This window comes from Micropterus dolomieu, linkage group LG19 (genome assembly GCF_021292245.1).
Source record: "Micropterus dolomieu isolate WLL.071019.BEF.003 ecotype Adirondacks linkage group LG19, ASM2129224v1, whole genome shotgun sequence".
NCBI classification, from domain to species: domain Eukaryota; kingdom Metazoa; phylum Chordata; class Actinopteri; order Centrarchiformes; family Centrarchidae; genus Micropterus; species Micropterus dolomieu.
The window spans coordinates 29,541,312-29,554,530 of NC_060168.1; the positions used below are offsets into that span (position 1 = coordinate 29,541,312).

General features: G+C 40.6%; 1 protein-coding gene across 1 annotated transcript in view; it reads left to right on the forward strand.

The window, feature by feature from the left end:
- LOC123957801 (nuclear cap-binding protein subunit 1) overlaps positions 1–12,883 on the forward strand; it is a 14,417-nt gene extending 1,534 nt beyond the window's left edge. The window contains exons 2-23 of the mRNA XM_046030869.1: positions 1,243–1,331; positions 1,605–1,705; positions 1,806–1,962; positions 2,053–2,160; positions 3,051–3,172; positions 3,327–3,396; positions 3,920–4,135; positions 4,403–4,500; positions 4,587–4,650; positions 4,746–4,856; positions 5,190–5,254; positions 5,355–5,417; positions 5,518–5,592; positions 6,064–6,167; positions 6,590–6,712; positions 7,068–7,170; positions 8,903–8,996; positions 9,174–9,277; positions 9,492–9,609; positions 9,758–9,898; positions 12,064–12,177; positions 12,261–12,883. Of these exons, the coding sequence (XP_045886825.1) occupies positions 1,243–1,331; positions 1,605–1,705; positions 1,806–1,962; positions 2,053–2,160; positions 3,051–3,172; positions 3,327–3,396; positions 3,920–4,135; positions 4,403–4,500; positions 4,587–4,650; positions 4,746–4,856; positions 5,190–5,254; positions 5,355–5,417; positions 5,518–5,592; positions 6,064–6,167; positions 6,590–6,712; positions 7,068–7,170; positions 8,903–8,996; positions 9,174–9,277; positions 9,492–9,609; positions 9,758–9,898; positions 12,064–12,177; positions 12,261–12,374 (2,354 nt within the window). The 3' untranslated portion in view covers positions 12,375–12,883. The remainder of the gene's footprint in view (positions 1–1,242; positions 1,332–1,604; positions 1,706–1,805; positions 1,963–2,052; positions 2,161–3,050; positions 3,173–3,326; positions 3,397–3,919; positions 4,136–4,402; positions 4,501–4,586; positions 4,651–4,745; positions 4,857–5,189; positions 5,255–5,354; positions 5,418–5,517; positions 5,593–6,063; positions 6,168–6,589; positions 6,713–7,067; positions 7,171–8,902; positions 8,997–9,173; positions 9,278–9,491; positions 9,610–9,757; positions 9,899–12,063; positions 12,178–12,260) is intronic.
- The last annotated feature ends 336 nt before the right edge of the window (positions 12,884–13,219 follow it).

Genomic DNA, 13,219 nt, shown 5'->3' on the forward strand with positions numbered 1-13,219 from the left:
TGGGAGCCAGTGTAATGAAGCTAAAATAGGAGTAATGTGGTCATATTTCTTTGTTCTGGTTAAAAGCCTGGCAGCTGAGTTCTGGACAGTCTGGAGTCGATCAATAGATTTTTGGGTTAAACAGGTGAAAAGGCTGTTGCAATAATCCAGGCGTGATGAGATGAAGGCGTGTAAAATGGTCTCGGTGTCCTTAAAAGTTAACATAGATCGAATTTTAGCTATATTTCTAAGTTGATAAAAACATGATTGAACAAGCTTTGTGGTGTGCTGCTCGAAATTTAAATTACTATCAAACCAAACACAAAGATTCTTTGCCACAGGCTATATTACAGCTGTGAATCAGAAAAATGTCCACATTCCACAAAAATAATTTTGACCGCAGTCATACTGTCTTGAATTGTTTCTATTTTTAATACATTATTCACTGTCTATGCAGCTTCTCCGGCTATATAGTGTTCCGCTTTTAGATAAATATATTTTCTGAAATAGATACTAATCTATTATCTAATTTTATCTTTCATAATTATAGATAAGATAAATCTTATTTATCTTATTTCCCTTAATACAACTTAATTGCATCATCTTGTTTATAATACAGAATTAATAGATAACCCTGATGACATATTTTTAATTGTTTGGAGAACGATTAATCGATTAGTTGTCAACTATTAAATTAATTCCCAACATTTTTAGCAATCGATTAATCGTTTGGTCGGTCATTTTAAATAAACTGAATATCTAGATAGAATAGAATATCTATAGACTGAACAATGAATCGAGAAATAATCAACAATGAAATTTATTGTTAGTTGCAGCCTTACTGTTTATATGTAAATTTGGTTCAAAATAACAAATTAAAACTGGACTGTCTGTAGTATTATACAAATCGTATGTATGTTTATTTAGGCGGCACAGTGGTCAAGTGGATAGCACTGTGGCCTCACGGGTCGTGGGTTCAACTCCCGGCCTTTCTGTGTGGAGTTTGCGTATTCTCCCTGTGTCTGCGTGGGTTTCCCCCACCATCAAAAACATTCACTGACCAAAATTGATATAGATCTGGAGTTGGTCCCCGGGCGCGGCGGGGAATGAATTTCACAGCATGTATGTGACAATAAAGTATCTTCTCTTTATTTTGTTTTAGGGTGGATTTTCCTATCAAGGCTGCCCTTGAGTTATTCTCTCAGTTAATATTTCTCATTCCACTCACTCTGTGATTATTTAATTACTCATTTACCCTTCCAGGAGGTCAGGCCCACAAAAGGAGGAGAACATCAGAGCCCATTGAAATTGAAGACCGCCTGGAGTCACTGATATGTCGTGTAGGGGAGAAGGTAAGGAGTCTGGCAATATACTTACATCACCAGTGTTCTTACTTCTAAAGTCATTCACCAGAACATTTTGATGGTGTTTTCTACAATGCATTAAACTGTACTTCAGCAAAAACAATGAATCAAAAGTATGGCTTCACTGTTAACATTGACGTGCTTTACTCTGTAACTTGCTTGATAATTTCAGACGGGGCCTGGCCCTCAGTGCAGACTATTTATATTTGAATTAGTTTGTTAAATATTGCAAATGCTAAATTGCCGCTTCCTTTTTTACAGAGTACATCATCGCTGGAGAGCAACTTGGAGGGCCTTGCGGGCGTGTTGGAGGCTGACCTTCCAAACTACAAAAACAAAATCCTGCGCATTTTGTGTTGTGTGTACGTTCATACCAGTTCTCCCCCTTTTACTGTTGAAATTATCCCTGTTTCCGTGGTAGCTTTTTACTAAGTTGTCTTCTTTTGGGTTTTTTTTTGACAGCGCCCGTCTCCTACCTGAGAAGCTGACTGTGTATACGACTTTAGTTGGCCTCCTGAATGCCAGGAACTACAACTTTGGAGGTGAATTTGTGGAGGCCATGATAAGGCAACTCAAGGAGACGTTGAAAAACAACTTGTACAATGAAGCTATTTACTTGGTGAGCGGATATTTTTTAATGACACATAAAATGATACACAGCTTCCCCCCGCCCCCCCTTTCTTTTTAACCATATGTCTTTTTTTTGTAGGTGCGTTTTCTGTCTGACTTGGTCAACTGCCATGTGATTGCTGCACCATCGATGGTGGCCATGTTCGAAAACTTTGTCAGTGTTACTCAAGAGGAAGATGTACCACAGGTAGGTAGAAGGTTGAGTTTCAATCATTTGGCTATTTTGTTTTACTACACTTAAGTAATAAAGGAATCCATGAACATAGCTTATTAATTGTAAGTCCAGTCACGAATTGGTTGGATATTAAACGATTAAATGTGCAAAACATTTTTTGAATAAAAATATGCCAAAAAAAGGGCAACTGCAATGATATTAAAACGTTTTGAAGTCTAAGTACTAAATCCTCCTACGTCCGCTACAAAGTAACAAATTCATAGTTAAATTCCGTGTAGTGCCAAGACAGTCTGTGACTTATTAACTTTTAAATTTGGGTGAAAATGGTTAATCAAACGATGGTCATGCACCAAATGTTTGGCAACCGAAATTAGGCAAAACAAAACCTGTGGTGTTGTTTTGTAGGTGTTCGGCTTAATAAATCAAAAGGCCGAAGAAATTTTAACAGTTATGTTGGCAGTGTGGAATAATTTTAAAGTGTCAGGGAAAGACACAAATTGCATTATGAGAGTCCTACCCGAAGAGAAGTCTTCATGTTACGCGATACGAGAACGACATACAACATTATTTATCAAGTCGGACTTGATGAATTTAGCGCGAGGATACACGTGAAAATGTCTGGTTTTCAAAATAAGGTGAAGGTACATGTTTTATACCTTCTGTAATTTACTTTACCGGACCCTCTTGGGCCTCGTACCCACCCACCATAGTCTCTCCAAATCCTGTGGGAAACACTGAGTAAAAAGTATTTAATTAATGGTATGGTAAAAAAAAAAAAAGTTTTTTAATCATATTTGGTTTCCGCTTCGGCCGAGAATTTTCATTTTGGTGAATCCCTACTATGCAATGCACCATTATTTATAAGTATGTGATTATATAAGTGGTCTTGTTTGTGTCCTCAGGTTCGGTCAGACTGGTTTGTGTATGTGGTGCTGTCCTGTCTGCCCTGGGTTGGGAAGGAGCTTTACGAGAAGAAGGATGTTGAGATGGACCGACTTCTCAGCCAGATCGAAGGCTACCTTAAGTAAGATGTCAGCCTTGTTTTCTTGCTAGTTAGTCTCCATTTGTCTTTTTTTGCTAGCGTTCTTGTCATTTGTTCAATGCTTTATTCAGTCCTTTCAACTGATTCGTGTATCAGTCAGCTCTTCCTTAATGTCACACGTCTCTATCATATCTAGGGGGCGAGTAAAGACGCATGTCCCCATGCTGCAGGTGTGGACAGCAGAGAAGCCCCACCCACAAGAGGAGGTGAGAGATAGATGGAGGAGCTACATTTCTCCTTTTTTATTGTTTAGAAATTTTAACCATTGTGAATCAGATTTCCATGACATTGTTGAAGTGAACTCATAAGGTCACATCAGTCATTATCTCTTAAAGCTATGTTGTTGTTATGGAAAATGTTAAGGACAAGAAGACTCAAATATTGAGACTTCTTCAGTAAGATCCTGTCTTAGTCTCTTTTCTGACCTACCTGAATTGCCTGTTGGTACCTTGCAAAATAAAAAAACTGAAAGACTTGATCCCACAAACATTTTTCTGCAGTGTCTGCTTTGACGTAGCTGATTGTAGACCTCACCTCGAGAGGTGTTACGACAGCCGCTAAAAAATTGAGCTCCGTTTACGTATAATCAGATGCCAAAGGGCTGATATTTTTGTTCTTGTAATTAAACAAGACATGTGATGGCCTCGCGTTTACAGAAGCTTGCAGTGTGTGTCAGTTTCTCAGGACACTGTTAAAACGTGACTTTCTCTGTCCCCGTCCCTCAATCAGTACCTGGACTGCCTTTGGGCCCAGATTCAGAAGCTAAAGAAAGACCGCTGGCAAGAGCGCCACATTCTACGTCCATACATTGCCTTTGACAGCGTGCTGTGTGAGGCCCTGCAACACAACCTTCCCCCCTTCACCCCACCGGGCCATATGCCAGACGCCCAGTACCCCATGCCCCGGGTCGTCTTCCGCATGTTCGACTACACCGACGCTCCAGAGGTACGTTACAGCTTGGCTTTGAAAACATACAATATGTTACTGGTTTGTCCTCATTAATGGATTTAGGTGACTTTTTTTTAGGTCATTTTTAATCTAATGTACTGAATAAAAATGATTAAATCAATTTTAGAGACTGTGTTAATACTGAAAACCCATTAACTGTTTTTACCATTAACCCATTAACTTATTGGGGCACCTCCATGACACCACCCATATTTTTTTACTATTGCGTCTGAGTCTACAAACGTTTCTCGCCTGTATCCTTAGGGTCCAGTTATGCCTGGTAGCCATTCTGTGGAGAGATTTGTCATAGAAGAAAACCTGCATGCTATCATCAAGACTCACTGGAGAGAGAGGAAAACATGGTGGGTACCAAGCTTGATCGTCTTTTAATGTGGTCAAGCCTGAATGTACATGATTAAAACCCAAATGTTTCTTTTTTACCTTTCAGCGCTGCCCAGTTACTTAGCTATCCGGGGAAAAATAAGATTCCACTCAACTATCACATTGTGGAGGTATTCTTATTTTTGACAAGCTGCATGCTGACAAATAAGAGAAACATTAAAGGCGGGCTTAAAATAATTATCTGTTTCTTTTTTTTTTCTTTCAGGTGATCTTTGGAGAACTTTTCCAGCTGCCCTGTCCTCCTCACATCGACGTCATGTACACCACACTGCTCATTGAGCTCTGCAAACTGCAGCCGGGATCATTACCACAAGTTGTATCCTTGATTGTTAGTTTGAGAGTTCATCGTGTTATCTTTATATGTGTATTATATTTACTAAAGTACTCAAAAACACAGAGGTTAAATGGCAAATGTGTATTTTTTATTTATTTATTTTTTTTGCAACTGTCTTCCCCTTGTTTCCTGTCATATCTCCATTATCACCATCTAATATAGGCTTAAAATGACCAAAGAAATAATTATTTTATTATGTAATCATCAAATTAAATCTTACCAATCATTCATACACGAGTTAAACTATTTATTGTTTATTAAGAACAAAAATGTCTCTACTATAAAAGACGCTTTGCCTTAACACCAGCTTGTTAGTTGGCCCAAGCCACAGAGATGCTGTACATGAGACTGGACACCATGAACACCACCTGCATAGACAGGTAATTTAACTGCACGAATACCTTTACTGGACGACTGGAAAAGGTAGCTGAAATGGTTCCTGTGATTCAACACCCGTCTCTTTTCATTTCCTTTTTCCAGACTAATCAACTGGTTTTCTCATCATTTGAGCAACTTCCAGTTTCGATGGAGCTGGGATGACTGGTGAGTGATTCTGTAGTTGACAGAGAGGGAGCTTTTACAGCAGCTATTAAGGCTTTTAATATTGTGAGGAAAACAAACTGATCGTGTGTCCTCTATAAAGGTCTGACTGCTTGACCGTGGATCTAGACAAGCCCAAGCCCAAGTTTGTCAAAGAGGTTCTGGAGAAGTGCATGAGGTATTTAGTTTAAGTGCTCTTAAATGTGATTTTGTATTATAGAACTGAGGCAATAAGGTGGTGGAGTTCAGAGAAGACCAGAAAAAATGGAGGATAAAGAATTAGAATATGCTGTTTTAAGAGTCTGTGAGAAAGTTTTGGAAGTAGATGGTGAGTTTGTCAAATATTCTAACTGCTTTACTAAACACCATCATTTAGGGAGCTGTCTTTATTCCAAACATCTTATTGGCTGTAGAAAGCCTGATCGTGTCATGTAAATTTGCTGTATCGGAGGTTTAATATCTCACTTAAGAATTAGTTTACATTTTTCAGTTTTCCCAGTATTTTCTGTAATGAGTTGGAGCTTTAATGCATTTCCACTTGAAGTTGAATATTGCTGATGTTTTCCCATCGTTTGTCCTCAAAACAATCCTTGATCCTTTTAATCTGGAAAGTGTCTCCTTGAACTAAAGTCGTCCTTTTGCCCTGCAGACTTTCGTACCATCAGCGGATTGTGGACATCGTCCCTCCAACCTTCTCAGCTCTCATCCCAGCTGAACCCATCTTTATTTACAAATACCAAGATGAGAGCTCTTGTAAGCACACTTAAAATAATAATAATCTGCTGAACCCTGGACAGGAGAGAAGTTTCATGTCTTAATGCCAGTGAAATGCAGCACATTTCTCAAAGGCAAACAGTATTACTTCACTCATTACTCACCCATTACTCTAATTATGGTAAATTGATTGCATTTATATAGCACATTTATCCAAGCACTTGAACAGACCGAAGGCAGCAAGCTGCCAAGTAAGGTTCTGGTCTGACCATTGGGGTAAAAAATGGGGTTCAGTGTCTCGTCCAAGGACACTTGAACAAAAGAAACTGATTAATGTGCCACCTGCGCTACCTCCTGAGCCAAGTAATTGTTTGTCTGCATCGAACGGTTCCCCAGATATTTCTGTAAGTCACATAAGTTTGGACATGAATACCAAACAAAATGTCTCACCTGCCTAACAGCTTCGCTACCAGGTCACCCAGTATCCATTACTGTCGGAAACGCCATCAAGAACCGCGCGACCAATGAAGAGATCCTGACCATCCTCAAAGATGTGCCCAACCCCAACCAAGAAGATGATGATGGTTAGTTATTTTTATTTTATTTCTTTACTCTGGGCAGTTTTCATGTTTTTTTTTCTGTGCCCTCGCAACGGTCACTTGTTCCTGCAGAGGCACAGAGCATATTTTTTTTACTAAGAAAAGGAGCCTATTTTTTTTTTTTATCACCACTTTGTCTCTGAAAAAATACTAAAATCAATTGTTTTGCATTTTACCTACTGAAATGAGAATGCCATTAAATGTTAACAGCCAGCTTTCGCCAAATATCATTTCAGCCTGTTGGGTAAAATAGAAATGTCTGGAAAGCTTTTTCCGTACACTCTCCTGACTTTGTTCTCTTTCCCTCCTTTGTATTCCTTTCCTCGTTCTTTTCTTCCAGATGAGGGGGAAAGCTTCAACCCCCTGAAGATCGACGTGTTCCTGCAGACTCTTCTCCATCTGGCAGCCAAATCCTTCAGCCACTCCTTCAGTGCTCTTGGCAAGTAAGTTCACCCACAATGAGAAATAACTGCTTTTTACTTTGTCTTTGTATGTTTGCAAGTTTGTCTCTTCCACAAAACCAACTAAATGTATTTGGCATATTGAAAGTAGCTTTCATCCGCCAATAGGTTGTTTTGGTGGTCCTGTATTCACTCAAGTAAAGAGAGACTTAAAGTCCGGTAACCTGAAAACACAGGCTGGGGTTTCCTGGTTGTCCAGATCTTTGGAGCTATGCTCTTTCATCTCTACTGTCCAAAAAATATATAATATTATAATTTCCATCCAGCTATGATTTAAATGAGAATGCTGTCTGGAATAACAAAGGAAAATGTTTAAATGCAAATATATTCAACGAAGAAAGAACGGCATATAAGAGAGGTTCTCATAATCATACAAAGTGACAGTGCGTTGTGTAATATCCAAAGTGAAGCCTTACTTTTTTGTAAATGAAGTATAAGGTTTCATTCCACCGCATAAGCCGCTTTCAGGACACTAAGGTCGCAGTGATGCAGGGCACCAGCACGGCTAAAGGGCAGAGAGCCAGAGCTGTTGTGCAGGACATGAAAGGTCCCGTTGAAAGAAAAAATACCTATAAAGGCTAAAAATTCAAAGATGATGAATAATAAAAATATGTAAAAATGTATGTCACAATTGGATGGCATTATATACATTTTTTACACACTCGTGTGCAACTTGTGTTTAAATTTCCATCAGTGTACTTGTCACTCCACTATAAAAAATATTGCTTATGTAGCACAATCAAAAAATAAGTTGCCCTTTTAAAGAAAAATAGTAACACTGAATTGTAAGAGAACTGTCTAATAATAATCATAATATAATTATGAGCTAAAAGACCGAACTAAAAGCTACCTTCAGTCTAATAATCAGCTTAATTTGATGAAAAATATAATTTGCTGTATTTTAAATAAATCTCTAACTCTAAAAGTCTTGAGTTCCCCAACAGGATTCAGCTGTTGTATAATTTTCATGCTCTTATCTTTTTTTTGTATTATTCTTTACACTTGTTAAAGCACTTTGTAACTTGTTTTTGAAAAGTGCTCTACAAATAAGGATGATTATTATTATTATTATTATTATTATTATAAACACAATCAAGTTTTGTATTGAATGAATCCAGTCCTGCTGAGTGAAGGAAGTGGTTTTAAATCTTACGCCTGAGTGATTTGCAGGACCCTCTGCCCGCCTGTAAACGCGCAAGTGGGTCCACTGGATCAAAGTGGCCTGCGGACAGACATGTCCTGGTTTCTCTGAAGTGTCCGAGGGTTTTGGGGGTTTCCAGCTGATAAATTGGGTTTGCAGCACGTAGCCTCAGACATAACCAAACTCAGCGGACCCAAATGTTGCTATGGACCCGGGTACAGACTAGCTAGAGAGAATAGATACTTCTCTGTTTATTCTCTTTTCAAAGACAAAAAATAATTGTAACTCAATTATTTGCTCAATCCCTCAGCCTGTTTTTTATTTTCTATTTAACTCTCCTTTAACCCTGATTGTACACTTCACTGTAACTTTCCTGTTTTTTTTTTTTTTTATCCTTTTTTATTTTCTATTTCACCTTTTTCAAAATGATATTTTAATGTGTTTATTTTTCAGTTTCCCTGTGTTGCTTTTATGTTTAGTGTAAAGCACTTTGAATGGCCCTGTTGTTGAAATGTCCTATACAAGTAAACTTACCTTGCCTTGCTGGCCTCACCTGCATCTGATTCCTTTCAGGTTCCATGAAATCTTGAAAACCCTGACAGAAAGCGATGAGGGGAAGCTGCACATCCTCAAGGTGGTTTATGAAGCGTGGAGGAATCACCCGCAGGTACAAACGACACAAAACAAACTAAATGAGACGGGAAGAGGTTCAAACCTGGAATAACTTTCGTCATTCAGTATTGGAGTCACAATGTGGCTGTTTCTATATAAGAATGTGCATTTTAAATGTCGTGACTTACGTACGAGTTCCAGCTGAATGTTTGGTGTCTTTGATGCATTAAAGATGATCTCAGTGTTGGTGGACAAAATGATTCGGACACAGATCGTGGACTGCGCTGCTGTGGCAAACTGGCTCTTCTCTCAGGATATGGCTCACGAGTTCACCAGGTGGGATAACACACATGAACACGTTTAACATAAGGAAACGCGCCACATGAGTAAAATTTAAGTTTTTACCAGTGTGAAGATTTATTTATTTATTTCCCAGGACATAAAAAGTGATGCTCTGTTTTCTCCATTATTTTACATGCTGTGTCTCGCAGGCAGTGTTTTCTCTCTGTGTGCCTCTAAAAATAAAGACAACTCTCTTATCCTCATCTAGACTTTTCATCTGGGAGATTCTGCACTCGACTATCCGGAAGATGGACAAACACGTCCAGAAGATCCAGCAGGAGTTGGAGGAGGCCAAGGACAAACTGGAGAAACAGCAGCATAAGAGGGTAACTTTATCCATTACATTATGTCCATCATTGCCACATCACCTCATAAAACGTGAACATTAAAAACATTCAGTTGATTAAAGTAATGAGGGCTTTGCGTGTGTGTGTGTGTGTGTGTGTGTGTGTGTGTGTGTGTGTACACCATCAGAAGGACAGCGGTGACGACGAGGACATGGACAAGGCCAGCGAGGATGAGGAGGGTCAGTTGGAGGAGCAGATCGAGAGGCTACAGGAGAAGGTGGAGTCTGCTCAGAGCGAACAGAAGAACCTCTTCCTCGTCATCTTCCAGGTGATTAAGCCCATCAGGGCTGTGAATTTTAATATCTTAGACGGCAGGATTTTGGAACCATAAGGGTTTGTTTTCTAAAGCAGTCCAGCAAATCTTTCAGGTGAAGGAGTGACGTCCCTCAGCTGTTGCCAAGGTGCCCCAAACAAGGCAACTCATCAATTGGACGCTCTAGAGAAGTTGTTGTAGCTGGTTGCTTTTTAGGGTAAAGTTGAACATTTGTTAAGCTGAGAATCCACATGAAACATTTACAACTTTTACACTTTTGGAATGTGATAAACACTTGATGCCAAACAGTGGATCACTTCACAAATCTGAGGTTGAACATTCAAAACAATGATAAAATCTTTTTCAACAGATATGAGTAAAAAGTTTTCTTTTCCTTAACTATTAAAAAAATCCCCCTCTCACTCCTTGCGGGGTGGTATGTGTCATCCTCAAGCTCGCATCCTCTACCAGAGGCCTGGGAGTTTGAGGGTTCTGCGCAGTATCTTAGCTGTTCCTAGGACTGCACTCTTCTGGACAGAGACCTCTGATGTTTTACCTGGAATCTGCTGTAGACACTCTCCCAGTTTGGGGGTCACGGACCCCATTGCTCCGATTACCACTCGCACCACTGTTGCTCTTACTTTCCACATCTTTCCTAGCTCCTCTTTCAGCCCTTTGGTATTTCTCAAGCTTCTCGTGTTCCTTCTTCCTGATGTTGCTGTCTCTTGGGATCGCCACATCTATCACTGCAGCCTTCTTCTGCTGTTTGTCGATCAGCACGATGTCTGGTTGGTTAGCCATCACCAGTTTGTCAGTCTGGATCTTGAAATCCCACAGGATCTTAGCTCGGTCATTCTCAACTACCTTAGGAGGTGTCTTCCATTTTGACCATGGGACTTCCAGCCCATACTCACGGCAGATGTTCCTGTACACTATGACAGCTACCTGGTTATGGCGTTCCATGTACGCACTTCCTGCCTGCATCTTATACCCTGCTGTTATGTGCTGTACTGTCTCAGGGGCATCCTTGCACACCTGGGCACCTGGGGTCCTGCCTGGTGAGGTAGACCCCAGCCTCTCTTGATCATGTACTGAGTGCCTGTTCTTGTGTCGCCATGATTAGTGCTTCTGTGCTGTCCTTCAGTCCAGCCTTTTCCAGCCACTGGTAGGATTTCTTGATATCAGCCACTTCTATTTGTCTGTGGTACATGCCGTGCAGCGGCTTGTCCCTCCATGAAGGTTCATCATCTTCTTTGTCCTCACCCTCGGGTTTCTGCTGCCTGAGGTATTCACTAAGCCCTTCATCTTTGGGGGCCATCTTCCTCATGTACTTCTGGATCTTCGTTGTTTCATCCTGGACAGTGGTCTTGACACTCACTAGCCCTCGGCCTCCCTCGCTACGCTTGGTGTACAGTCTCAGGGTGCTGGATTTGGGGTGAAACCCTCCATGCATTGTGAGGAGCTTTCTTGTCTCTATGTCAGTGGCCTCTATCTCCTCCTTTGGCCAGTTTATTATACCAGCGGGGTATCTGATGACTGGCAGGGCGTATGTGTTGATGGCTCGGATCTTGCTGACTTTTCAGGACCTGCCTCACTCTCTGGAGGTATTTGGCTGCGGCGGACTTCCTTGCTGCCTCCTCATGGTTTCCGTTAGCCTGCGGCACCCCAAGGTATTTGTAGCTGTCCTGAACATCTGCAATGTGGCCTTCTGGTAGTTCAATCCCCTCGGTTCTGATCATCTTCCCTCTTTTTGATACCATGCGACCACACTTGTCCAGTCCGAACGACATTCCAATGTCGTTGCTGTAGATCCTGATAGCGTGGATCAGTGAGTCGATGTCTCGCTCATTTCTGGCGTACAGCTTGATGTCATCTATGTAGAGGAGGTGACTGTAGGTTGTTCCACTTTGGAACTGGTATCTGTAGCCAGTCTTTGTGATGATCTGGCTGAGGGGGTTCAGGCCTATGCAGAACAGCAGCTGGGATAGTGCATCGCCTTGGTATATGCCGCACTTGATGGTGCAATTGGCTTCCAGACTTGTTTTCTACAGCCCCATTGAGTTCTTCATGAAGGCTATTAGTGTCCTGTTGATCTTGTACATTTCCAAGCATGCCGTTCCAGTCTGTCGTTGGTTAGAGCAGCATTAACATACATTTCTTTGTACTTCTTTTTAAAACAGCGTTTCATCATGTTGTTGACGGAGCATCTGGTTCGCTGTGAGACAGGCAGCGTGGACATCAGCACGCCCTGGTACAAAAACTGCATCGAGCGGCTGCAGCAGATCTTCCTCATGGTAAAAAATTCACACAAACACGCTGCAGTACTACGTTTTGACGTGTGTATTCTCTCGATGACCTGTCTCTCCTCGTTCTGCAGCACCATGTGACCATCCAGCAGTACATGGGAACCTTGGAGAACCTGCTGTTCACCGCAGAGCTCGACCCCCACATCCTGGCCGTTTATCAGCAGTTCTGTGCCCTCCAACTTTGAGACACACACATATTTGGATGAAACGAAATGTGTACTTGTGTCCACACAGTACCTGTGCTAAACCTACACATTAGAAACTACCAGCTCTTGCATCAAGAATCTCCACATCAGTTTTTAGTTTAGTTTTTTTTTTCAATTTGCTGTTTTATGTTTGGTGCCATTCGATACGTTAAAGTTTTGTGCGACCGCAACTGGGGACGTCTTTCAAAGAAGGAATTCAAACAAGAGTCTGTTTGACCTCAGTCATTAAGTTGATGTAGTGTTCCTTGTTTTTTTTTGCTTGGATTTCAATTTTGTTGATTTTTACATCCTGCTCGTATTCTTATAAATGGGTCTTTTTAAAACTGTACTAACTGAGTCCAGACGGAGCTGGAGATAATGATCATAGGAGAGGAGAGTTCAGGTCGGCTCTGATTGATTCTGAATCGAGAGAGCACTCTACTTTTTTATATTTGTTTTATGTGGAATTGGGAAAGAATAAAGCTCTCCAGAGTCTTTATCGCCTGCTATTTTGTGTCATGTCATTTTCTTCCTCTTGGCCACAAACTGCCACTCTAAGATATTCGTCTCTCATTCTGATGGTGGAGAATATCGAAAATACATAAGTAAGAGTAGAAATACTGTTACAAGTAAAAGTCCTGCAATCAAACACAAGTATGTACTATCACAGGTTTCTTCACTTGTTAGTTCTGTGCTTGATTGAAATTTTATTTGGAAACACCTGTCGGAACTTTCTCCTCTCCAAAAGTATTGGACGGGAACACAAATTTCTTTGTTTTTGTTGTTCACTGAAGACATTTGGGTTTAAGATCAAAAGATGAGTATGAGAGTTCAGAATTTCAGCT